At 38.0% G+C, this 25,537-nt stretch overlaps 1 protein-coding gene across 9 annotated transcripts in view; it reads right to left on the bottom strand.

Annotated features, from left to right (window-relative positions):
• Window positions 1-4,130: 4,130 nt before the first annotated feature.
• SNAP91 (synaptosome associated protein 91) overlaps window positions 4,131-25,537 on the bottom strand; it is a 123,475-nt gene continuing 102,068 nt past the window's right edge. For all 9 annotated transcript variants that reach the window (XM_059701064.1, XM_059701063.1, XM_059701069.1 and 6 more), the window contains 6 exons: window positions 21,401-21,431; window positions 20,163-20,274; window positions 11,729-11,812; window positions 11,007-11,111; window positions 7,542-7,644; window positions 4,131-5,536 (listed from right to left, as the gene is read on the bottom strand). In XM_059701064.1, the coding sequence (XP_059557047.1) occupies window positions 7,552-7,644; window positions 11,007-11,111; window positions 11,729-11,812; window positions 20,163-20,274; window positions 21,401-21,431 (425 nt within the window). In that variant the 3' untranslated portion in view covers window positions 4,131-5,536; window positions 7,542-7,551. The remainder of the gene's footprint in view (window positions 5,537-7,541; window positions 7,645-11,006; window positions 11,112-11,728; window positions 11,813-20,162; window positions 20,275-21,400; window positions 21,432-25,537) is intronic.

The raw sequence follows: 25,537 nt of genomic DNA, 5'->3' as shown, positions 1-25,537 counted from the left end.
AGTGACACTATTGTACCCACCAAATGGGCAGTGGTGCCACTTCATGTGGATGGTCCGTGACTGATGTGGTTCCCTAATCGGATGTCCTGGGCAACAGTCAGCCGCATATAGCAGCATGTCTCTCGTGCACATACTCCCGGATGAAAGCTTGGGTTTTGGTGAAAACTAGTGTACCATTATGCTGCACGGACCACCTTTTTATAACCTGCAACTAAATGTGTCAATTTTTAGGCTAGGTCAAACAAAATACTCTTTGTGGCTTTCCTATTTTAAAGAATTTGGAAATGTTCTCTTTTGCTGGAATCGTCTGTGACTTTCCAATAGAGCTACATATTCAGAGTCCACTGGATTTATGGTATTTCAGTGGTTTCCCTTAGCCTAGTGTTTTCTGAATTTGGCTGCTCATTGAAATAACCTAGGGAATTATTTCAGAAAGCCCATTTCCAGGGCCTCACCAAAATCTTCCCTGCAGTCTCTCAGTGTGAAGCACAGACGTCTATATTTGATTAAGCTCTCCAAGTACGTACGACGATCACCCAGGTTTGGGAACCACTATCATAACCTATCTTTCCTAAACTGATTGTTCTTCCACCTCACACAGTTCTCCCTCTGCGCACAATATTTTTCTTTTTCTTCCAGGTTAAATGTTTTCTCAGTTTTACCTGCCTTCATGTTTTTTCTTGTAAACTCCCTCCAGTATGTTGGTGAGGAAAATGGTGACAAAACTTTCAAATGCATAGGTGAGATTCTTTTCAGTATTTTGTTTTAACGCCCTCACCTTTTTATTTTATACACTTGTCTTAGCATTTCTCCCAAAGATTCCTAAAGGGAGACTGCTGGCCAAAAGCTTTGTTCATTATATGTCCTAATAGCTACTGACGATTGTGTACATCCCCAAAAAATCTCTTGCCTTTCTTCACTTTTTAAAAGTACAATAAATAACATGAAAGCTAGAGATCAAAGGAGACACTGAGAACCACTTGCAATCATGACGCCATATAGAAAGTGATTCAAATCTTCAGCTTAAGATGGTGTGTTTTTAAAAAATCCTCACCTGAGGATTTTTTCATGGATTTTATAGAGTGGAAGGGGAGGGAGGGGAGAGAGAGAGAGAGAGAGAGAGAGAGAGAGAGAGAGAGAGAAAGAAAGAGAGAGAGAGAGAGAGAGAGGAACTTCTATGTGAGAGAGACATATTGATTGGTTGCCTTTTGCACATGCCCTCACCTGGCCACATTGAACCGGCAACCCTTAGGTATGTGCCCTTGACTGGGAATAGAACCTGCGACCCTTAGGTGCCTGGGCTGACGCTCTAACTGCTGAGCCAAACCGGCCAAGTCAAGATGGGTTTTAATTGGTGTTAGTTCTTTTATTACAGTAAGCTCAAAAAGAATTATTAAAACTCTAACACCATCTATACCAGTGGTTCTCAACGTTCCTAATGCCGCGACCCTTTAATACAGTTCCTCATGTTGTGGTGACCCCCAACCATAAAATTATTTTCGCTGCTACTTCATAACTGTAATTTTGCTGCTGTTATGAATCTTAATGTAAATATCTGATATGCAGGATGTATTTTCATTGTTACAAATTGAACATCATTAAAGCATAGTGATTAATCACAAAAACAATATATAATTATATAGTCAATATGTGTTTTCCGATGGTCTTAGGCGACCCCTGTGAAAGGGTTGTTCAACCCCCAAAGGGGTCGAGACCACAGGTTGAGAACCGCTGATCTATATGTATGTAAAAAGCCAGCGACCAAAACGCCATAACCTAACGACCGGAATGACTGGTCACTATGACGCCCACTGCGGCCAACGAACTGGCTTGACTGGGGGGCGGGGCCAGCTGGCCAACCTCCTGCAGCCCCTCCCCCTGCCCAGTTTCACCCTAGATTGGCCCCCCACCCTGATCAGGGGCAGGGCTGGCCAGCCAATCACCCATAGCCCCTCCCCAAGGCTGATGGCCCCTATCAGCCCCCCCCCCCCAATTTGGGGACAGGGCCAGCCAGCCCACTGTCCCCAGCCCCTCCCCACAGCTGGCCCCGCCCCCAATCCGCACCCCCACCCCAATTGGGGGGCAGGGCCCTTCAGCCAATCACCCATGGCCCCTCCCCCCAGCTGGCCCAACCTCGATCTGCCCGGATTGGGGCCAGGCCAGCTGGACCCCACCTATGCATGAATTTGTGCACTGGGCCTCTAGTTTGACAATAAAAGCACTATGCAAGTTATTCTTCAGTAATCAGAAATATGATAGTAGCCCAGCAGTATCCAGACAGGTGAAGAGACCTTTAAGAACTAACATACCGCCCTAACCAGGTTGGCTCAGTGGATAGAGCATCTGCCTGTGGACTGAAGGGTCCCAGGTTCGTTTCTGGTCAAGGGCATGTACCTTGTTGCAGGCACATCCACAGTAGGGGGTGTGCAAGAGGCAGCTGATCAATGTTTCTCTCTCATCAATATTTCTAACTCTCTATCCCTCTTCCTTCCTCTCTGTAAAAAATCAATAAAATATATTTTTTTAAAAAAGAACTAACATACTGTGTTCATCCTTCAGACACTTACTTGGCACTTACTCAGGTGCTCATTGCTGAGGAGATGAACAGGGGGAGACATTTCCTGTCTTTGAGGCTCATAGTCAGCCCAAACAGATGCCATCTTTACAGCTGATTATAACACAACTAGAGGCCCAGCACACAAAATTCATGCAGGGTAGGGTCCCCAGGCCTGGCCTGTGGTCAGGGCTGATCATTCCTGGCTGCCGGCAGCCAGCCCTGCCCCCTACCGCTGGCTGCCCTCTGTGTGTGGGGCGACCAGAGGGGAAGATTGGGGCCCCAGCACCACCCACGTCCGCTGCCACCCACCTCCAGTTCCTGGTTCCCCATCGGGCAATCGGGGCCTGCAAAGTGGGGGCAGCTCCTGTGTTGAGCATTGCCCCCTGGTGGTCAGTGCGTGTCATAGCCAACCAGTCGTTTCCTCGTCTGGTCTATTTGCATATTACGCTTATATATATATAGATATGTTAAATGCCATAAAGACTGTTGAAAATTGTGCTCTGAGAAGAACAGGGTGAGGAGTCATGATGGACAAGAGGAATTCAGCTGCACTGGTGGGGTTGGTGAGGTACTTTCAGCAGAGGGCCCTGTGTGGGCCAGCACAGTGCTTGGTGTCCCCTGGCATGAGTGGTGGTGTGGTCACACACAGAACAGTGTGCTTGTGCACTTGTGTGCACACATGCACAGGGTGGAGTTGAAGCAGAGGTGAGGCTAGAAAGGCACATTGACCGTGTGCAGGGACACCATAAGTAAGTTGGACCGGAGCTGAAAATTATCCAGAGAGTTTAAGTTTTGGAGTGCCCAGAGGACCTCACCCAGCATCTCAGCTGTGAGACAATTCCCCTACAAGGACACCATGACACTCACCAATGGACAATGGAAGAAAAGCTTCTTTTTAAAAAATTCAATATTAAACTTAAAATGATTTACAACCTAACATAACATTTCTATTACAATATGCCCACAAAGGAATATAGGCTCAAATGTAATCTATAAAAGTATATTATATCATCAGATACTAGCTCTGCAACTCACTTCCCAAGACACAAAACTAGGTAACGAAGGGAAAGTTAGTTTTAGAAATAAGGGGTATGCTTCCATTTGAGAAATATTCCATTGAGATTGGACTACTTTTTGAAAAAACTACTTGGAACAACTAGTTGTAGGCATAAAGCCACCCAATTTTGTTAAAACAGGCTAATCTATATTTTGTGTCTGCGTGACAATGCATGCAAGTGTGAGAGTAAAGCCACATTATTCTCCAACTTCTATGGGGAATTCTCACAAAACCATTATGGATTTAATTGCATGTTTTAAAAGAAAAGTTCATCCTCTTCTGTTTTGTAATATGAAATTTCAGGTTAGGGGGCAGCAGCCAGAGTCCCAAATTTAATGGCAGCTGATTAAAATTGCTCTTTTCCCCCTTATTTTTAATTTATTGTAAAATTATCAAAACTATATTTGCATGGACAGCATTTCTCAACCTGAATGTTTTAAAATTTTTAATATTTTGTATGTGTGTGTCACTGGAAACAGACTTTTTCCACCCCTAAAAAAAAGAGGGAGAAAAAGATTATGTTTGCATTTTCTTTGTTCAAGATGTTTATTGCATCTCAGAGGGCATACATGCATTGGGTTTTTAAACTGAAATACAAAGAAAGCCATTTTGAAATTGGTTTTAGGTAATTCTTCCCCATTACAGTGTATGTTATCCCCACAATAAATTCAGATACAACCACTTTAAAATGGTACCATACATCTATTAAATAATTTGAAAAATAGGCAAACACCTTTCCAACCCAATATGCTTTTACAAAGAGCTGCCAAGCCACTAGCAACACTGATCAACAGTGACCTCATTTATGCATCGAAATCTTAAGCCAAGCCATCAGCACAGACAGTGTGACAACAAATTAAAAAGTAAAGAATACAGTATGTACAGTAAAGGATACAATTTTCTGAATCAGTTTAAATTCTAATCACAATGGTACAACAAAACCTACTTTGAGCTCGGTTGAGGGATGGAAGAACACTTGTCTACAGAACACACAGAAAATACTAAATTAACAGGTGTACATAAAATTCACAATAAAGTCAAATATTTGCAGCAATTTTTCAATTACAGATATACCTTGGGGTGCCTTCATAATATCACTTGAATAGCACATCTCCAATTGCACTTGTATGGACATGATAGAAACAGACCCTTGACTTTTCAGTGCATTTAATCAAGAATGAATAAATAGGCCAATTTAGATGCAAAACCTGTCAAATATAATTAAAATATAGATTTTAATATAGCAGTGATTAAATAGGGAATTCTCACATTTTTTTTTCATTCTTGATAAAGGTAGCTTCAAGGAGAAATATTTATTATGGACATTAACCTTTATATTTTTTAAAATAAAATTTCTTAACATATACAGTGCCACAAAAATAAACATTTCTCACAACAGTTGAAGTTCCTGTGATTGGAAAAATGTATTCCACACCAAAAAAAGTTTTGTATATTTAAGTGTTTTCCTTACTATTTGATATTATCACACTATTCCTGTAACAGAGATGCAGAAGAAAAGAGAATTTATGGAGAGTTTGGGTTTGTCCAAAAGTTATATATACATTGAAACCTTCAAAAACACAGACACATCTTTCCAAATGGCTCACCACACAACAGCTGCATCATCCGTCCATGGGCGAGGTCAGAAAAGCACTAGGGCATGAGAAACATCCACTCATTGTTTACATCATACAACACACAAATGACCCAAATACGCTACAAGTCCGAGAGTAGGGGTAACAGCTAGGGGAGTACACATTCCTAAGGTTCACTTTCACAGCTGTGCTACGCGTTTCAGGAGAGAAGTTATGAGTAAGCATTGGGTTTGGTACTGGTGGCTCACTTTGTAAGTCTGAGCATCCATCTTATCTGAAGTCTCCAAACTCATTATTTTTTTTCCTATTCAATCACAAAAATTGCAGCTGTAAAGATAAAAAGCACTTGAATTAAAAAACAGTATTACATACTCTTCAAGCATTTTATTTATCTCCCTTGCAATTTTACTTCATAGGTAGTATAAAAAATCTTGATGCAAAACGTTTCTATATTACAAGATTCACCTTCATATACCTTTAGCCATTCTCTAAAATGAGCTTGAAATCTCAGCCAGGAAATAAAAAAGCCCACACATTTTAATGTATAGTTTTGTTTTAGAAAAAAATTATATCAGCAGAATTTTGGAATTTGGATACTTAAAAATCTTAATAGTAAGACATTCAGTCTCAATTAAGAACAGCTAACGTTTAGAAAAGAGCAGTGAAAAAAAGGGAATGGCAGGGACTTCTATTGTTATTATTATTGTTGTTGTTGTTACTATTAATTTATTTTTAATTATGGTGCTCAATGTGTCATCCAACGGTTAAACAAGTGACAGAATAGAAGAGAAAGGAGATATTCTTGGTGACTCAATGCCTTCATTTACTCTACTCCCACCCACACTTCACCAGTCATCTTTGCCATGAAACCTTGCCTGGGTCTTTAAAGCTTGGCCCTGTGGGTAACTCTTCACAAAACAGTCAGTGTGTGTCTTCCTCTTGACTGTGAATCCCTGAGGGACTGTTTCAAGGATCTCTGTTTTGGGTATTTAACAGCATTCTTGACATATGATAAGAGCAATATTCACTGAATAACAGGCAGAAACAAAAGGCTGCTCTGTGCAATGTCCTTGGTCACTCCTGGAATTTCAATTGCTCATTTGTCTTACCCAGGGGTCCTCAAACTATGGCCCGCGGGCCACATGCAAATACAAATATTATATTTGTTCCCATTTTATTTTTTTACTTCAAAATAAGATATGTGCAGTGTGCATAGGAATTTGTTCATAGTTTTTTCTTAAACTATAGTCCAGCCCTCCAACGGTCTGAGGGACAGTGAACTGGCCCCCTGTTTAAAAAGTTTGAGGATCCCTTACCTATGCCTCCATCAGCCCAGTCCAACCCAAAGTGGAATATAAAAGGCACAAGAGAAATTACTTGGCTGAGATGTCAAAGTTTTAAATTATTAACTTTGTATAAGAAAAGAAATAAAGCAGTAATTTAAAAAATCTTAGTGGGCATTAGAGAAAGTTTAAAAATATACAGATATAAATGCATAATGAAAATAACACTGGGTAGTGGTCCAAAAGTTCAACACTGCTAATCCAGCGTGACCTTGGGTAATCACCTGATGCCAAGTGTCAGTTTCTTTAGCTGTGAAATGAGACTATCTAGCTAGTTTATCTCACTGGGTTTGATCTCCTACAGAGAAGATCAAAGAAGATAATGACTGAGAGAGGTATGGAAAGTACTGAAAATAATGAAAAGCAGCATTATTACTGCTCATCACACTCAGCAAGTATTTGTTGAGAACCTCCCCACTGTGTAAGGTGCTGGGGTGAACAGTCAACTTTTCCTTCATCATAATAAATTCACTATTAATCACTTCATATTATGTTAGGAATTTAAAACTAGAATGTTAAAATTTAAAAATTCTACTCGAATGTAGAAAAGCAAAGGGTAATAATCTGAGTTTTACTTGATGAGGCCAAGAAAGGCTGAAGAAGATAAAAATACAGTATGTAGGCAAGTATATTCTTAGGTGATTTCTAAATATAAATATCATAAATGTTACCTCTATATAAATTTCAGCCACAATTTACCAAGTAGCTTGAACAACTTTCTGCTTTATCAGTGTAATATCTATGCCTTCCGGTCTAAGGACAATTTGGAGATTTGTCTTTCTCTTAGTTTTATAAATTAAGTAAGATTTTAAAAAAAATCATTGATAATTCATTAATAGCTTTTAACATTGATTTAAATATAAATACTCAAATTATCATTATCATATACATGTATTAAAAACACAGAAGTACAAATATCATACCTGAAATAGCTAAGCATTGCACAGGTAAATACTACAAGCCCACAGGAAAAGCTCAATATTAGATACCTTAAATTGTTTACAAGAAATCCTTGATGTTAAGATCCGCTAATGGGTCCTTTGCTGGAGGTTTCTTGGGACTCTGAGTGGCAGGTGTAGGGCTTGGAGAAAGCTAATGGGGAAAAGCCAGCCCCAGAGAGAAGAAATAGAAAGCAAACAAGAAAGATAGATAAGCATTAGGCCGAACACACACCACAGAAAACACGCATGCAGAAGATTAGATGGCTAAGGGTTTACAAAACCGACTTTGTTCTACTTAGTCACAGTGTTGTGCTTAATTTTGGACTTGTAAAACGCACTTCAGATGATATTTGGCTTTTTTGAAATTCTTTCATATCAGATGCAGCCAAAGAAAAATTGGAGGACTCTGGTAGAACAATATGGATATGAGTTAGAGAAGATGTGAAAGGCTAGTCACATAAAAGATATTATGAATATGCAAAACAAAATAATCAATTTCTCTGTACAAAAGCATTTTGACTTTGGGCTATTAGTACCACTAAACTAATGAAGAAAATTTAAAGGACTTCTTTTATAGGGAGAGTGAGTTTGAAGGAAACATTGAAGAGTAACAGTTTGCAGAAAGCCACATAAGAAATTACTTAAAATTATTAGCTAAATATACTAGGATTTCATATAAAGTATTTCAAGTGAAAACCAGTCCAGTTTGAGGCACTGTCTGTCTCAGATGAGCAAATAGTTTCCTGGTTATAAATGTCACTAAATTCCAACATCGCCTGTCCAACTTGCAGAAAAGACTAATTATTCAGCACTATAGGAAATAATCATACTGAATTTGCAGGAAAAGCAGCAAAGAATTACTTTACCTGGTGTCTGCTTGACACCTAAATTATTTAATTGTGCGACAGAAATAGGTTCTGGGATCAGGCTTCTGCAGGAATGTTAGGGTACAAGGCCTTGATTTGGTTATGTAAACTATGTAGACTAGTAACCTTTGAGCATAATTAATCTCCAATGCTCATATGATAGAAACCTCAGAAATATGGGATTTCAGGGCAGGGATGTATGTTTTTATTGGTTCAGTAAACAGCTCCAAGCATTTTCAGAAGTGTTCCTATGTCCAGAAACTATTGACTGACTGCAGAATCTGTCAGTCAAACTTCCATTTAAAAAACTCAATTCATACTTCATAGGAAGATCAAGACAAAAATGAGTATAAAGCTTGGAGTTGTTTAGAAGATAAGAAACTCAAGGACTGATTCATAATTAATAATTAGGTGAGATGATAACAACATCATAATACCAACCAACTGAGGAATAATGGGATTGTCCAGGCATCCCATCAGTAATAAAAAGCTGATCTGTTCTCTGAAGCTACAAGTCATGTTTATTATCTAGTATAATCAGCTATACTTCATCTCTGATATAGGATATACATCTAAAAATTGTATAAGTATGACATGCCATTTTCTAGATTACTATAAATTTGGTTAAATGATTAAAACATCGTTTTCATCATACAATCTACTTCTCAAGTTTATTCTTTGAATTAAGTAAACAAATTGATACTATGTAACACTGGCATTATGCTAAAAAAAACAACTACCTGAAATAATAAATAATAATTAATTTATTTGTAAAGTTTTCAGCACACCAAGTTCATAAAAATAGAAACATTTTCCTTTTTTCAAAAAGGTGGTAAATAGTCATGGATATATTCAACCATCAAGGTAACACACCTGATAAATGAGATCCTTCTTAGAAATTAAAAATATCTGGACTAAATTTAACCTTACTATCATCCCCCAAACGTTCCTCACTCTCCCCAAAAAGCAATTCTAGGAAGGGTTCATAATCTCAGATCAGACTAGAACATGTCTCATGCAGACAATGCTTTGGTTATGGCATTGAAGGTCAGTGTTCCTCACATTTTAAATTTATCTCTTTGAACACCTAACACCATTCTCTCTCCTGGTCACTGTGGCTTTTGAGGGATTAAAGTAAAAAAGTTGAAAGTACATGTTGGGAACAGGTAGAAAATGGATTTAAAGATGATTCAAGGAACAAAGGGGATTAATGTCCATTCAGAAAGTTCACAGAAGGAATCCTATGGGTAAGGCAATATAAATACCCATTGGTAAGTTAAAAATATAGAAGCAAAAACGCTTACTGACATTGTTAAAAGCTATTTGACTTGTTTGCTTTAGTTTTCTCAGCATGGTGCTAGCAAAGTTATATCTTGGTGTCCTGACTATATCTAAGTAGGTTTCTCGTGGTGCAAACCTCCTTGGTTCTACATGCTAGACCTCCACCAGGCAGTTTTTAAGAGAACCCAAGAAAGGGTGACTCACCAGCATGACTATCACTCCCAGCAGCAAAAGCAGTTCTACAAAGTGCACATATTTTAGCACCTATGCTAATGAAGGTAACACAATGTTTAGTAAGAAACTGGGCCTCACCTAAAGGGAGGTTTGCCTTTTCTCCTGGGTACCCTCTAAACCTTTGCAATTTCCCAAGTGACTTTGTTAGTAAGGCTGGATTTTTGAAAGTACACCTGAAAGTTTATGCTAACAAGATAGCTCAAAGTGGGGGCTAGCCATGACAGAAAAAACCAACCGTGGGATTCGAGAGTTGGGTCACTAGATATTGCTCTGAATTTTAGGGAGGAGAGGGGGTGGATAGATTAAGTTCAACCACATTGGCAATAATTCTATTAATCTTTCCTATATAATGGAACTTCACTAAAAACTCTGCACACGTAGCTTCCTGGGTTGGCAATACTGCATGAGTATCACACACTGATGCCAGGTGGGTAAACCCATCCCTGAGGACAAAGAAGCTTCATGCTTGGAACCCGCCCAGAATTCACCCTCTGTATCTCTTCTTTTGGCTGGATTTAATCTGTATCCTTTCACTATAATAAAACTGTAATTTTAAATTTAGTGCTTTCCTGAGTTCTCTGAGTCATACTAGGAAATTATCTAATCTGAGGGTAGTCCTGGGAACCCTCATATTTGTAGGCAGCTGATCTGAAGTGAACGTGATCCATGGGATTCCCAAACTTGTGTCTGAAGTGAGGGTAGTCTTATGGGGACTGCTCACTTAGACGTTACAGTTTGGCAAACTCATTGAAGTTAGTGTTACAAGTCTTGGGCAAACTTGGTAGTCTGGAGGGCTGTGTTCCTAACCTTGAGTTTGGCTAACTCTGGAAACACATAATAAAACTGTGGATCAGAAGTATTCCTTTTTCTGGAATAAATACATACTTTCAATGCCTAGTTCTCCTCAGGAACCATTCTGAATGAAGTAGGAGAGGAATGGTGGGACTTTAAGACAGGTAGTTATTTCTATCATTTTCCTCTAAACCTCTCAGTATTGCTAGTTTGTCTTCCATGTTCTCTTTACTTCTGAAGTAACGGATAGGATATTAGGTAAACACATGTCAACAATTTTCCACACGGCAGTTTAATACTTAGCAATGAATGTCCTTATTCTGTGGACATTTACACGGACCTGGGTGCCGGGGACAGCTGCAGCTCCAAAGGGTGGCCTCATCATGGGCTGTGCAAACATGACTGGCTGCTGCGGCATCATGGGCATGCCCGTCCCAGCCGGAGGCTGAAAAGGAACAGTGGTTCACAGCATGAGTGGAATCCACTATAGCAAGGTCCTAGCATTTATGTCTTTAATATGCTCCTGAAAAATCCTGAGGACTCCAGGACCAGGAGAAAGTATAATTTGTGCTTCGACGCTGGAGGATGGCAGAGAATCACTGAGGCACAGAAGCGGGGCTGGCCACACAGCATCCTCATCCCAACCAGGCTTTCTTCTGTAAGCATAATTCTTAAAGAGATAAACCTTGTTTCCTTATGGATGATGGCCCTAAAATTTGCTAGTGATGAAAGTGGTAAGTGAAAAGTCCTAGTATAGGGATTAAGAATAAATTTTGATGATTGAGCTAAGAATGCTTGATAAATATTACTCCAAAAATAACATAACAATGTACTATAGAAATTATTTTGACAGAAATAATTTTAACTATTTTGTATGTGACTTTATCATGTCATGTGTAGACTACTAATGTCTAAAGCAAATGAGGTAACTTTTTAAGTTTTACCTTACTGCATTTTGGGAAGAATTGCATTCCATAGCAGTATTTTTTAATCTGGGATCGGGCAATTTGGCAAAGGCCTTAGAAATGTCAATTACACTTTTCAGTGCAGGTTGTCACTCACCATTCCAAACCCTGCTCCTGGTTGCCCAACAGTTGGAGCCCCAGCACCAGGAGGGACTGAACTGGTTGGAGGTACAGCTCCTTGCTACCATAAAAACCACAAGACAAACATACACACAAAATAACAAGACAAAAAAAAGAACAAACATAATTTTGTTTAAAATGACAATACAATTTTAAAATGCATACCTCTAAAGTATATGTAGATATGCAAAGAATTTTCAAATTTTAGTTTCAAATTTTAAAAAATGGGTCTAGCTGCACCATGACAATTATAGGAACATACTTACCAAACTGATGTTCACTGTTGTAGTGCTATTTGAGCTCGTTGGCTAGCTGATGAGTTACAGCATTGGGTTTCCTCTCTACCTCCTTATATATCTCTCTTCCACCCTCATGAAAAATGAGTCAAGTTTATCTAAGCTTTTCCTTTTCTCACCTAAGGATACACACTTTCCCAAAAATGTATACACACACTTTGAATAATTATAAAGGCAGTATAATATGTTTTTAGTTTAGAAAAAGAAAAAGGGAGAGGGAGAAGGAGAGGGCGAGGGAGAGGAAGGGAGGGAGGGAGGGAGAGAAGGAGGTAGGGAGGGAGAGAAGGAGGGAGGGAGGGAGGGAGGGAGGGAGGGAGAGAGAGAGAGAGAGAGAGAGAGAGAGAGAGAGAGAGAGAGAGAGAGAGAGATATCAATGTAGGAGAGAAGCATCAATCAGTTGCCTCTCACATGTGCCCTTATTGGGCATCAAAGCCACAACCTAGGTATGTGCCCTGACCAGAAATTGAACCCGCAACCTTTTGGTGTATGGGTTGATGCTCCAACCATCTGAGCCACCTCACCAGGGATCCCCATTTTAAAATTATTCTTTTTTGTGTTATACTTGCTCTTCTCTGACTTGAGTGTTGTACATTTGCACAATTGCCAAAATTCTTAGTTTTAAGAAGCACTTAAAAGACTGCACACACATCCCATTTCAGATACAGGTCTGGTAGTTTTCAGTCATACACCCAAACCCTCTAATATTTCCCTTATGTTTAAAATCCACCATACTGCAATGCCTTAAATTTAAAGTTAACTATTAGAGCAAAATTCTAATTAAAAAAGGAAATATTACAGTGATGTCAGCAAAAATGGTGAAGTAAGGAACTTTAAAAGCCACCCCCCCCCCAAAAAAAATAATGGCTAACCAAGCAAAAAGTCATAATCAACTATTTGGAACTCTGGAAACTAAATAATAGTTTACAGCAACCTAGAAGGTAGTTGTTCAGAAATATCAGTTGAATCTTAATAAGAATAGTGAACTTTGAGGCATTTTAACTTATTCTAGTTCCATCCACTGTTTTCTACTTAAGCTTCAGTCTTTTCTACTTAAGCTATAGCACACATTCCCAGTAATATTACCAGAGGGAAGCAGAATATATTTAATTATTTGCTTTGTCTTGTCTGGGTGGATCCCTGGAAAGACTGGCTCAAAAGTTTGTCTTTGTCTTGCCAAACTGGGAATGCACCTAGTGTTAAAGCTGCTAACTTAAGTCACTTGTGGAAAATACTTACAGGCAAATAGTTCAGATGTTGCTGTCTGAGGCAACAGATAACAGGCAGGGCAAATAGTAGACTAAGCAGAAAGCTTGGGAGGAAAGGCTGGAGAATGAGATGCTTTGGGGATTTAGACTTTGAAGAAGTTAGACACACTCCTGGAAATTTAGAAGGCCATGTGCATGCCCAGGAAAGGCTTGAGAAGTCCTCTGGCTCACCTTGATGCTTTCAGCAAGCAGTAGGTGATTGCTAAGGTAGAGTTGCAAACTGCCTGGTGGAGTTTGAAGACATGCTGCAACACACACTCAGAGCTCCTCTACAAAAGCTAGGAGATATTTTATATTCTGGGAGTTTTATATAATTATCAACTGACCTACATTAAATAAAGAACAGAGACTTCAATGGTCACACTTGACAAAGAACACAGGCTACAGCATTAATTCAGAATGGCCACTAAACAAAAAACAAACAACTAAAAAAGTAGCAACAACAAACCTTTGGGGAAGGGGTAGAATCTGATTTTGAGTTGCCACATTATAATATTCAAAATTCCCAGGTTTCAACAAAAAATTGTGAGGTATACAAATAGGAATGTATAGTTCATATACAGGAGAGAGATCTCAAATCAATTACTTAAGCTTCAATCTTAAGAACAAACTAAATCGAAAGTAAGCAAAGGAAGTAAATAATAAATATTATACTAGAGATAAATGAAATAGAGAATAGAAAAACAAAGTAGAAAAGAGAAGAAATCAAAGTTGAGTCTTAGAAAAAATCAATGAAACAGACGAACTTGCAGTAGACAAACCAAGAAAAAAAGAGCGAAACTTATTAATCAGAATGAGGAATGGAAGTGGAGACATTACTACCAACCTTGCAGAAATAAAAATGATTGTAAAGGAATATTATGATAAATTATATACATTAGATAACCTAGATAAGATTATAAAATTCATATAAATACACAAACTACAAGAAGAAATAGAAAGTTTAAATAGATGTATAGTAAGTGAGGAGACTGAGTCAGTAATCAGAAACTTTCACCATAGAAAAGCCCAGAACCAGATAGCTTTACTGGTGAATGTGTTTAAATGTATGAAGGAGAATTGATAGTAATCCTTCTCAAGTTCTCTCTCTAAAAAAGAATATTTCTTAATCATTCTTTGATGCCAATTATTACCCTGATACCTAAGGCAGACAAGAACATCATAGAAAAAGGAAAACTACAGATCATTATATTTTACGAACACTGATGCAAAAATTCTCAACAAAATACTAGCATACTGAATCCAGCAACATATTATACACCTGGCCACATGAGGTTTCACCAAGGAATTCAAGGTATGTTCAATCAATGTAATATGTCATATTAATAATTTAAGAAAAAAAATCCCACATGATCATCTCAGGAGATGCAAAAAAGGCATATGGCAAAATCCAACACCCTTTCATGGACACAACAAAACACTCAACAAACTAGGAATAGAAACAAAATTCCTCAACCTGATAAAAGGCACCTAAGAAGAACGTATGCTTAGCATCGTACTTAATATTGATTGACTAAAAGCTTTCTCCTTAATAGTAAGACAATGATATACTGGATGTTCTAATCAGGGCAATTAGGTAAGAAAAAGAAATAAATGTCAACCAGGTAAGAATGGAAGAAACATACTTATATGGTCCATTAATCTATGACAAAGGAGGCAAGGATATACAGTCGCTTCAGCAAGTGGTGCTGGAAAAAATGGACAGATACATGCAAAAAATTAAATTGAACTACTTTATTATACCATGTACAAAAACAAACACAGAATGGATTAAATCCTTAAATGTAAGACCTTAAATCATAAAACTCCTAGAAGAAAATATAGACAATAAACTCCTTGACTTTACTCTTGGCAATATCTTTTTGGATATGTCTCCTTGAACAAAAGAAAAACAAATGTGACTACATCAAGCTAAAAAGTTTTTGCACAGCGAAGGAAACCACGAACAAAACAAAGAGACAAGGTACTGAATGGGAGAACATATTTTCCAATGATACACATGAGGAAAGGGCAAAATATGTGAATAGACATTTCTCTAAAAGGGACATACAAATGGTCAATAGACATATGCAAAGATGCTCAACATCACTAATCACCAGGGAAGTGCAAATTAAAACCACAATGGGATATCACCTCCCACCTGTCAGAAAGGTTACCATCAATAAATCAACAGACAAAAAGTGTGGGTGAGGATGTGAAGAAAAGGGAACTCTTGTGCAGTGTTGGTGAGACTGTAAACTGGTGCAACAACTGTGGAAAAGAGTATGGAGGCTCCTTTAAAATTTTAAAATAAAGCTTCCACATGAGTCAGCAATTCTACTTCTGGGTATTTATCTGAAGAAACTAAACACTAATTTGAAAAGATATATGCCTCCCATGTTCACTGCAGATTTACTAGTTATAGCCAAGATATGGAAGTAAACTATATGTTCATCAAATAAACGGATAAAGATATATATATATATATTCTCTATAATAAAAGCCTAATATGTTAAGTGTCTGGTTGTCCTTTCAAGTAATCAAAGGGTAATATGCTAAGGCTGCTCAACTGCTCGCTATAACATGCACTGACCACCAGGGGGCAGACAGTCGACCAGTTGCTATGACGTGCACTGACCACCAGGAGGCAGACACTCCGACTGGTAGGTTAGCTTGCTGCTGGGGTCTGGCTGATAGGGGCTGAGCGAGACAGGTTGGGCACACCCTGGAGCCTTCCTGCGGTCCCTCCCCGGCTGGCCAAGCTCCCAAGGCCCTCCCCGGCCCTGATTGTGCACTGATGGGGTCCCTCGGCATGGTCTGTGCCCCTTTGCAACCCGGGCTGAAGGACCCTTCCCCCCCCCCCCCCGGCCCCCAAGTGTACAAATTTCATGCACTGGGCCTCTAGTATATGGATAAATAGATAGATAGATAGATATCGATATAGATATATAGATAGATATAATGAAATATTATTCAGCAATAAAATGGAATGAAATCTTGCCATTTGTGGCAACATGGACGGACCTAGAAGGCTAAGTGAAATAAGTCAGACAGAGAAAGACAATTATCATTTCATTTATATGTGGAACCTAAAAAAACAAAGCAAATGAATAAACAGAACAAAAAAGAAACAGACCCATAGATATAGAGAATAAACTGATGGTTGCCAAAGGGGAGGGGATGGGAGGATGGCATAAAACATAAATTAAAAGGAAAAAAGAAAGAAATCAAACTCTCTCTATTTGTAGGTAACATGATTTTATAGATAGAAAGTCCTAAGGAATACATACACAAAAAAACTATCAGAGTTAATAAGTAAGTTTAGCAAAGTTGTAGGATATAAAATCAATATACAAAAATCAGTTCCCTGTACACTAGCAATGAACAATAAAAAACACAATTACAAAAACAATTTCATTTAGAGTAGCATTAAAAATAATAAAGTACTAAGCAATAACTTTACAAAGAGAAGTACAAGACTTATACACTGACAACTATAAAACATTGTAGAAAGAAATTAAAGAAGACTTAGATAAATGAAAAGTATGCTGTGTTCATGGACTAGAAGGGGAGAGGGAAAGCTATTTTGCTCCCCCTACAAGTATTATATTTCAGATTCACACTTTACTCATCATTTCAACAGGTGAGGTTTGGTAAGCTATTCACCAGACCCAGAATTATATAATTTATTGGAACTGTGTCACTTATCAGAATTGTAAATAATAATTGTATTATTTACCTGAATTATATCATTGGGACTTAAAGAAGTAAAAGAAAAAAAAGGTTTTTATTAGTTATCAAAACAAAATGAGCTTGGGTCAAATAATTTCAAGAGAGTCTTAACTTGTCATTTTGCTCAAATGGTAGATTAACTAAAAAATTTCCTCTCCAAATATTATTTTTCCTAAGGTTTTAAATTGTTTTCTTTTTCAACCTCAACTGAATATTTTATCTATAGGCAAATAAAGATTTGTTGTTTTCAGGGAGGGAACGGCAGGTTCTGTGATGTCCTGTAAAAGGCACATACTTCTGAACTGCAAGCACCTTCTCACTTTGTACGATGGAAACCTGAGAGGCCTGTTGTGCACTGGGAAGCAGGACTAAGAGGCTCTGGAAATGCAGGGCTCTCGATGGCCACGATGACAGAGCCCGGCCAGCAGACAGATTCCAAACAGTCAAGTCCTGTTAAGGCTTCTAGATCTCATTTCAGTTCTCTGATCTGAAAAATTTTATAGCTGCAGCTCCAAGCCACAACTGAGGGAAATTCAAAACAAATTTGGAAAAGCAACCTTAGCTCTTGTTTACGGATAAAAACTTTAAAAGGCACCCTCTCTGCTGCCCCTTCAATTTCCTACTCAAAGGTAAAGGCCTGCAGAAGACCAGGAGGATTTGGAAACACTGCTTTGCTGCTTCTGAAGCACAGGCTTGGCTGTCTCTCCTCTTTGTCTTGGGTATTCTCAGGAAAAGAAACTTAAACATCCCCCTTCTTGGTTAATGGCCTCATTATTTAGCAAACTGTCCCATATAGAAACTTGGGCAACCGCTGTCTTGGTGGCTTCATTCACAAGGACCCACAGTTGTGTGGATTCTACCAGAGAGTTTTCCTTCTTGTCTTCCCCCTCACTTCAAGCTCTCAACCATTTTTTTTTTTAACCTACAGCTGTTCTGCCAAATATCAGTACTCTCACCACCCTTTCTCCACTCCCCTCATTCCATCTTAGATACTGCTATCATCCTGACTGTCCTGGAATTAACTTGTTAAAAAACAATTAAAAACTGGATCCTGCCTGGGCTGGAGTGTCTCAATGGTTGAGCTTCGACCTATGAACCAGGAGGTCACAGTTAGATTCGTGGTCAAGACACATGCCCCGGTTGTGGGCTTGGTCCCCAATGGGGTGTGCAGGAGGCAGCCGATCAATGATTCTCTCTCATCTTTCTATCTGTCCCTCTCTGTACCCCTCTAAAATCAATAAAAATGTATTTGAAAAAAACACACAAAAACAACAACTTGATCCTGCTGAAAAGGGCACCACTATTAAAGTATTAACTTCTCAGGACAGCACACAAGGCCTCTTTAATTTTGCATAGAACAGAATAGGAAAATTAGTTCCTTTAATTTGGTAATGATACTATAAATTGTGAGATGTAATGTGATTAGATCGTATTCAAGACCAGTTCTAAAGAAGCTTTTTCTTTCATTAGGGATTTTATACATTTATTGAATCGCTTTCCCTGTACCCCAAACAAGACAGTGACTCTCAAATGTTTTTGTGTTGAAGAATGGAGTGCAGCCCCCATTGGTCTCAGCATCTATTTGAGTCACCAACCACAGATAAATGCCTGGGATCCCAGGGTAAGAATTACACTCCCTTTCAGCCATAAATGAGCCCTAGTTTGAACAATAAGTGAAATGGTCATCTTAGTCATACATCAGTTTTTAAGAGAGATTTAGTTTTCTACTAAGTAGCCTTTGTAAAATTTAAAATGGAACTCTTTATTGTATTGCTAAATACAAAAATATGGTCTTCTTAAGCATTGTTTTTAAATTATGCAAAGAAAGATTTAAAGAAATAAATACCTCGATTCAATAGGCAATTTTTTCATTGTTATCAGTTAGGAAATCACTTAAAGTTAAGTTCTTTCAGACTTTGAACTCACCAAAGAAAATATTAGTTCTTGAATTTCCTCTCTCACTACAACCACTGGCGGGGGTGAGGAGATAAGGGGAGTGGGTTTCCAGAACAGAATGTATTTTCCTATAGAAACTATGGTATAAATTGTAATTCAGTGAATACTGTTCTGTTTAATGATGACTTTTGACTCAAAAGGCATTAATCAGATTGTTTTGAACTTATTTTTATTTATAAAACTGCTTACATATAAAAACATTACTATTTATAAAATTATTTAAAAGACAATATGTTCTAAATTCCAAAACTTAGATATTGAAATTAATTTCTGAAACACAATAGTTTTAATAGAGTCTATCTAAAATGTTTATATTCTATTTATATTAATCACTTCCATACATTTTTGTTTGGCTGGGATTGGTGGGTGATAGTTAGAATTAATTCAGGCAATAAGGAGAGTATGACATCAAGAAAGCCTTTGAAATGGGTGTGATATAGACAGATGAAGGTGGTAAGTAAAGGTGAAAAATTACGAGTGAACTTGGGAAATAGCAACTAGCCTAGTTTTGCTAATTATGGGGCATATATAGGAAAACAGTAAGTTTTGCTACCCTTGGTAATGTCTTTTTTATGGTAGCAAATTTCATAAAATAATAATTAGTCTTTATTACTAGTGACATGCTATTTCATAGAATGAATGGTGGCATTAATATATTAATAGAAATTTAATATACAGAAATAAAACCTATTTAAATTTTATAGAAAAGATGGTGTTAGTAGTTTCAATTTTTGAAATGGTGAGAAGAATTAATAGTGATTTAAAATAAAAGTTCACTTACACAGTGGAAAATTGCCCAATCTTTCTGGTAAGAAAAAAAGCGGTCATTACTTATGACAATCAAGAAATCTGGGCAAGAAATATGATAAAATATAAATCATGATCAATGTTATTAAATGATTTTGAAAAGTTATTTCCATAATTGTAAAAATATAAAACAAATATCTCAAAAAGCATATATACTATTTTGAAATAATTAAAATTAAAAAATAGGTCATAATCTTTATCAAGTATAAAGTCAATAAAATTTGCAGTTTGATAAATATTGCATCCTGCTTATATTTCTTCGATGTGCATGGAAAAGTACAGTGTCAGTAGCAAAATTAAGCAAAATGCACTGTGTTGTACACACTGGGGAGCTGGTAAATTTCCCCCACTGCTCCGGCCCCCAGGGGCTACGTACCAAAGGTGCACTTGATGGAACTCCCGTGGACCAGGTTGCTGGGGCCACTTTCGGCTGCCAGTTGGCACCACCAGTCAACTTTTTCTCTCCAGCATTCCACTGAAGATCTCCCCTAAAATCAAGCATGCAAAACACACAAAAAACACACTAATCAGAAAAGAATGATGTGTGATTCCTGAGATACTTTTATTTGAGTAGAAGCAGTCTGTTTGAGTCCAGTGACAATAAAGAACACAGAGTAAAACTTATAGAAGGCGCTTAACATATTGTATCTAAGAACGCTTTAAAGCATTTGACAAAAATAATTTAGAGTCTGGACCTCAATGATAACAGGAATTTTCTATTACTTCTTTTTTTGTTAATTTAAATTCTTTATTGTTGAAAGCATTACATATGTCTCCTTTTTTCCCCCACTCCCCCTATCACTTTTAATAGAAAAATATGCCACAAATTTAACTGAATCCTTCACTGGTTATAAAAAATACTAAATAACTGTATCATAAATACTATATACCTACGCTTTGTTGAATTTGGGGTGCATCCATGATGTCCCTTTCTGGATCAACAGAAGGTTTCATACAACTATATCATAACTACAACCTGCATTACAATGACTGTAAGATACCATATATTGGTAAAATGGATCCCAATTTCAGATGTTGAAATATGCATCTAAAAAAGAGTACACTGTTTATCATTCTTACCATCCTTCCTTAAAATTGATCCTCCATGAGAGACTTAAAAATCAATGTTAATTAGGAATATTGTAATGAGTCTAGAATTTAAAGCTATTAAATTATTCAAACCACAATTCCCCAGTATTTCTAGACTAGAAGCCCAGTGCACAAAATTCGTACACTGGTAGGGTCCCTAGTGGCTGCCGGCTGTCAGCCAGGGCCTCCCTCCCTTCTGCTGGCTGGCCCCACCCCCTGGTCAAACTCCCGGACGAACTCCCGGTCGAGAAGACAATTTGTATACTACACTTTTATTATATAGGATAAAAGTTCATGACAATCTTGGAGACTAAAATATATTATTCCTTTTCATTGTCATAGCCAACAGTTTGGATGTTCCAGTAGAAAACAACAAAAACAAAAACCCAGAATAAAATAAAAACCAATTCTAAAATTACCTAGCCTGAGAATGAGTAATTACTTTAATGAAAACAACATTTGATAGTCTCAAATAAGTACAAATACATTGTCTCAACAAAATCAGATAGCTTAAGAAGTACTTACTTTTTGGATGTGGTGCCAGAAATCCCAAGATCTATAAATGGATAAAAGAAAAAAAGAATTTAAAACTCTATACTCAGCTTAAATGATATGACATTTAAAAGATCAAAGACTCAGAGGTCTAGGAAAAGTCCATATTTTGCCTAGGAATGACTACATTCAGTTATACAAAGGAGAAACTATGTCAGGAAACATTCACAAATCTAACATTTTCTTTTACTTTACATTATACTTAAGGATCGTATTTTAATGTCAATTCGTGTTCAGAAAAAAAGAGTAAACACGGGAGGCTGGAGACTGCTATCTTAGAAAGGTCTATGTGGCTGGCATCTGGGAACCTAGCTAGTAAATGATTCTCTACACTGAGATAAAACTTTGCCTCCTGATAGGGTGGCTTGCTGTGTCTAAACCAGGGCTGGGCAAACTTTTTGACTCGAGGGCCACAATGGGTTCTTAAACTGGACCGGAGGGCCGGAACAAAAGCATGGATGGAGTGTTTGTGTGAACTAATATAAATTCAAAGTAAACATCATTACATAAAAGGGTACGGTCTTTTTTTTTTTTAGTTTTATTCCTTTCAAACGGGCCGGATCCGGCCTGCGGGCCGTAGTTTGCCCACGGCTGGAACCATACAAACAATGTGGTTTATGCTGAACACCTGCTTTCCTTCTTCAGGACTGAAACTTTAGCACGTGATCAGCATCCAAGAAAAATCCTGGGTGCTGAGTCTCTAAAAAGCTTCCTTGGGCAAATACATCACACACGTGGCCACATTTCTGTATGGCCTTCCCCTCCTGGGAATGAGAGAGCATAAGGAAGTCTGAGCATGGATTCCTCCAGACTCTGCCTGTGTCTTTTCCCCGATGATCCAGCTGTGCATCCTCACCAGCTGCTGTAATACATCTTAGCTGTGAGTACAGACATGTGCTGAGTCCCGAGTCCTTCTAGTGAATCAGTGAATGGGAGGGTAGTCTTGAGGATCCCGACACAACCAGATTCATCGTTCTGCTCTAATCTCAGTTCATTTATTACGTCCGCCAATATTTATTGAGCCCCTACGTATACACCAAACACTGTTCTAAGTGCTTGGGTTAAGTTAGTGAAGGGAAAAAATAAATCCCAATCCTGGATGAACTTACATTCCAATGGGGTGAGATGGATGATAAAACAACGTATATAAAATAATAAAGTAAATTATGTAGGCAGTTAGAAGGTAAAACGGGAAGCCTATGGAAACATGAAAAGAAAGAGCAGGATCTGGTGGCATAGGATGAGAGTGAGGGCAGGCAGTACTAAACAGGATGCTCAGGGAAGGCCTCGGGGAGAAGGTGAGACTTGGGCAGAGCTGAGCAGAGATCCGGGGAGGAGCTTTCTAGCTGTCATGGTGCACTGTCTGCCCAATGGTAACTAGAGGTTTAACATTTCGAGAAACTGCCGAACTGCTTTCCACCGTAGCTGCCCCATGTTGCCTTCTCACCAGCAATGTCAGAGAGTTTCAGTTTCTCCACATCCTCACAGACACTAGCTATAATGTCTTTCTTATCATAGACATTCTAATGGGTGTGAAGTGATATCTCATTGTGGTATTGATATGCATTCCACAGATGACTGATGCTGAACATCTTTTCATGTACAAAGTGGACATATACTTTTTGGAGAAATGTTTCAGTCATTTGACTATTTTTAAATTGGGTTACTTGTCTTTACAGTATTGAGGTGTAGCGTTCTTTATTCATTCTGAATAAAAGTCCCTTATGAGATGTATGTTTTCTCCCATTCTGTTGATTTTCACTTTTTCTTTTTTTAAAAAATATATTGTTATTGATTTCAGAGAAGAAGGAAGAGGGAGAGAGAGATAGAAACATTAATGCTGAGAGTCACTGATTGGCAGCCTCCTGCACACCCCCCACTGGGGATCGAGCCCACAACCTGGACATGTGCCTTTGACTGGAATCGAGCCTGGGACCCTTCAGTCCGCAGGCTGACGCTCTATACACCAATCAAACCGGCCAGGGCTGTTTTTCACTTTCTTAATGGTATCACATGTAGCCCTATCTATCTATTTTTTTCTGTTGTTGCTTGTGCTGTTGGTGTCATATCTAAGAACAAGGTTATAAAGATTTATTCATACATTTTCTTCTAAAAATGTTATAGTTTTGGCTCCTACATTTAATCTATGATCCATTTTGAATTAATTATTTTAAAGAACTACAAGACTGTTTCCGAAGTGGCTGCATCATGTTATTTCCCTACCAGCAACAGGTGAGAGTTCTAATTTCCCTACATCCTTGCCAACACTTGTTACTCTCTTGTTGGTAATAGCATTCCTAGCGAGTGTGAAGTGGTCTGTCAATGTGGCTTTGATTTGTATTTCCCTGATGTTCAACATCTATGCATGTACTTGTGGGCCACTGTATATCATTTTTGAAGAAATGTTTATTCAAATCCTTTGCCAATTTTAAAATTGTCTTTTTATTACTGAATTGTAAGAGTTCTTTAATATTATGGATATAAGGCCCATATAAGATATATAACTTGGAAATATTTTCTCTCATTATGTGGGTTCTTAATGGTATCATTCATAACAAAAGTTTTTAATTTTGATGCATTCTTATTCATTTATTTTTATTTGATTGACTATTTTTGGTATTATAGCTAAGAAGTCACTGCCTAATCCCAAGTCAATACGCCTAGATTTTTTTCTCTCTAAGAGTTTTATAGTTTTATCTCTTATATTTAGGTCTTTGGTTCATTTTGAATTGATTTTTGTGGATGGTATAAAGAAGAGGCCCAACTTCAGTCTTTTGCATGTGGCTATCCATTTGACTTGCATGTTTTTTGAATAGAGTATTTTCCCCAATTCTGGATGGTCCTGCAAACCTAGAAAATCATTTAACATTGTATGTGAGGTTTATTTCTGGGCTATTCATTCTGTGCTACTGGTCTGTTTTTCTACGTCTATACTGTACCATTTGTCCTGATTACTATAGCTTTGTATAAGTTCTGATATTAAAAAGTGTGCTTCAAATTTGTTCTTTATCAAGATTGTTTGGCTATTGGTCAGCTTTCTTCAGCTGAGACAAATATCAAAGGTGGAAGCATCTGTGAGCTGTGTGCTGAGGGCACTCTCAGAAGCTAGAGGTAAAAATCCTCTATTTCTGAAGGAGGGCCTGGGCGGTACATTATAGTGTCCAGCAAAAGCAGTGACCGCTGCAGACTACCCATCAGTGGGATAATATTTTAGAGCAGGAAGAAATACTAAAATAATCTCTCTATGGCTGTCATCAAAGCATTTTCATGGATGCCCAGGCTGAGGATGCTGAATGGAAAGCAAAAGTATATCCATAGGGTAATGGATAGAAAAACATTGTGTATAAATGATATGCTAAACTTTTGATACAGCCTCAAGTGGAATGAAAGGTATTTGCAATGCTAACCCCATTCACCTTAATAAAAAAAAAAAATCAAATTCAGAGTTGAAATAAAAGGCCAGTCTTTATCACACCTGCCCTCACCTCCTAAGACTCTCTCTTTCATGTACCTAGCTCCAGCCACAGTCTCCTTGATTGATGTTCCTTGAATATGCCAGGCAATCTTCTGCCCAATGTCTTGGCACTGGCTGTCTCCTTAGCCTGCACATGTTCCCCTTCAGATATCCATATGGCTCATTCCTTTACCTTCAAATCTCTGCTCAAATTTTACATTCTCAGTGAGGCCTACTCTCACCCCCACTCTGTGGCACTCTTTACCTCTCTTTGCCTGTTCTGTTTTTCCCCCATGGGACTTATAACCTAACACACTATAGAATTTATCAATTTGAAAATGTTTAATGTTTGTCTTTGCCGCCCTTTCAGAGCACCATAAAAACAGAAATTTATACCTGTTTTGATCACTAATCTTCTCTCTCAAGCCTGGAAGAATGCCCAGTATTCAATAAATAGTATTTGCTGAATGAATAACTAAAACGCACTTGGACGTTCAATTAGTAAACATACTGCATTTAAGTTATTCTGCGTTCTCATTTCCAAGTGAAATGAAAACTTAGGTACTTATTATACACAACGCACTTGACTTCATGCTTGCACATGCTAACTATACCTTGGATAATTTAGATTAATTATTAATTATGGCCTGGGTACT

Source organism: Myotis daubentonii, chromosome 6, assembly GCF_963259705.1.
Source record: "Myotis daubentonii chromosome 6, mMyoDau2.1, whole genome shotgun sequence".
Lineage (NCBI taxonomy): Eukaryota > Metazoa > Chordata > Mammalia > Chiroptera > Vespertilionidae > Myotis > Myotis daubentonii.
The sequence above is the reverse complement of the archived record's forward strand: the minus strand, read 5'-3'. Positions and strand labels throughout refer to the sequence as shown.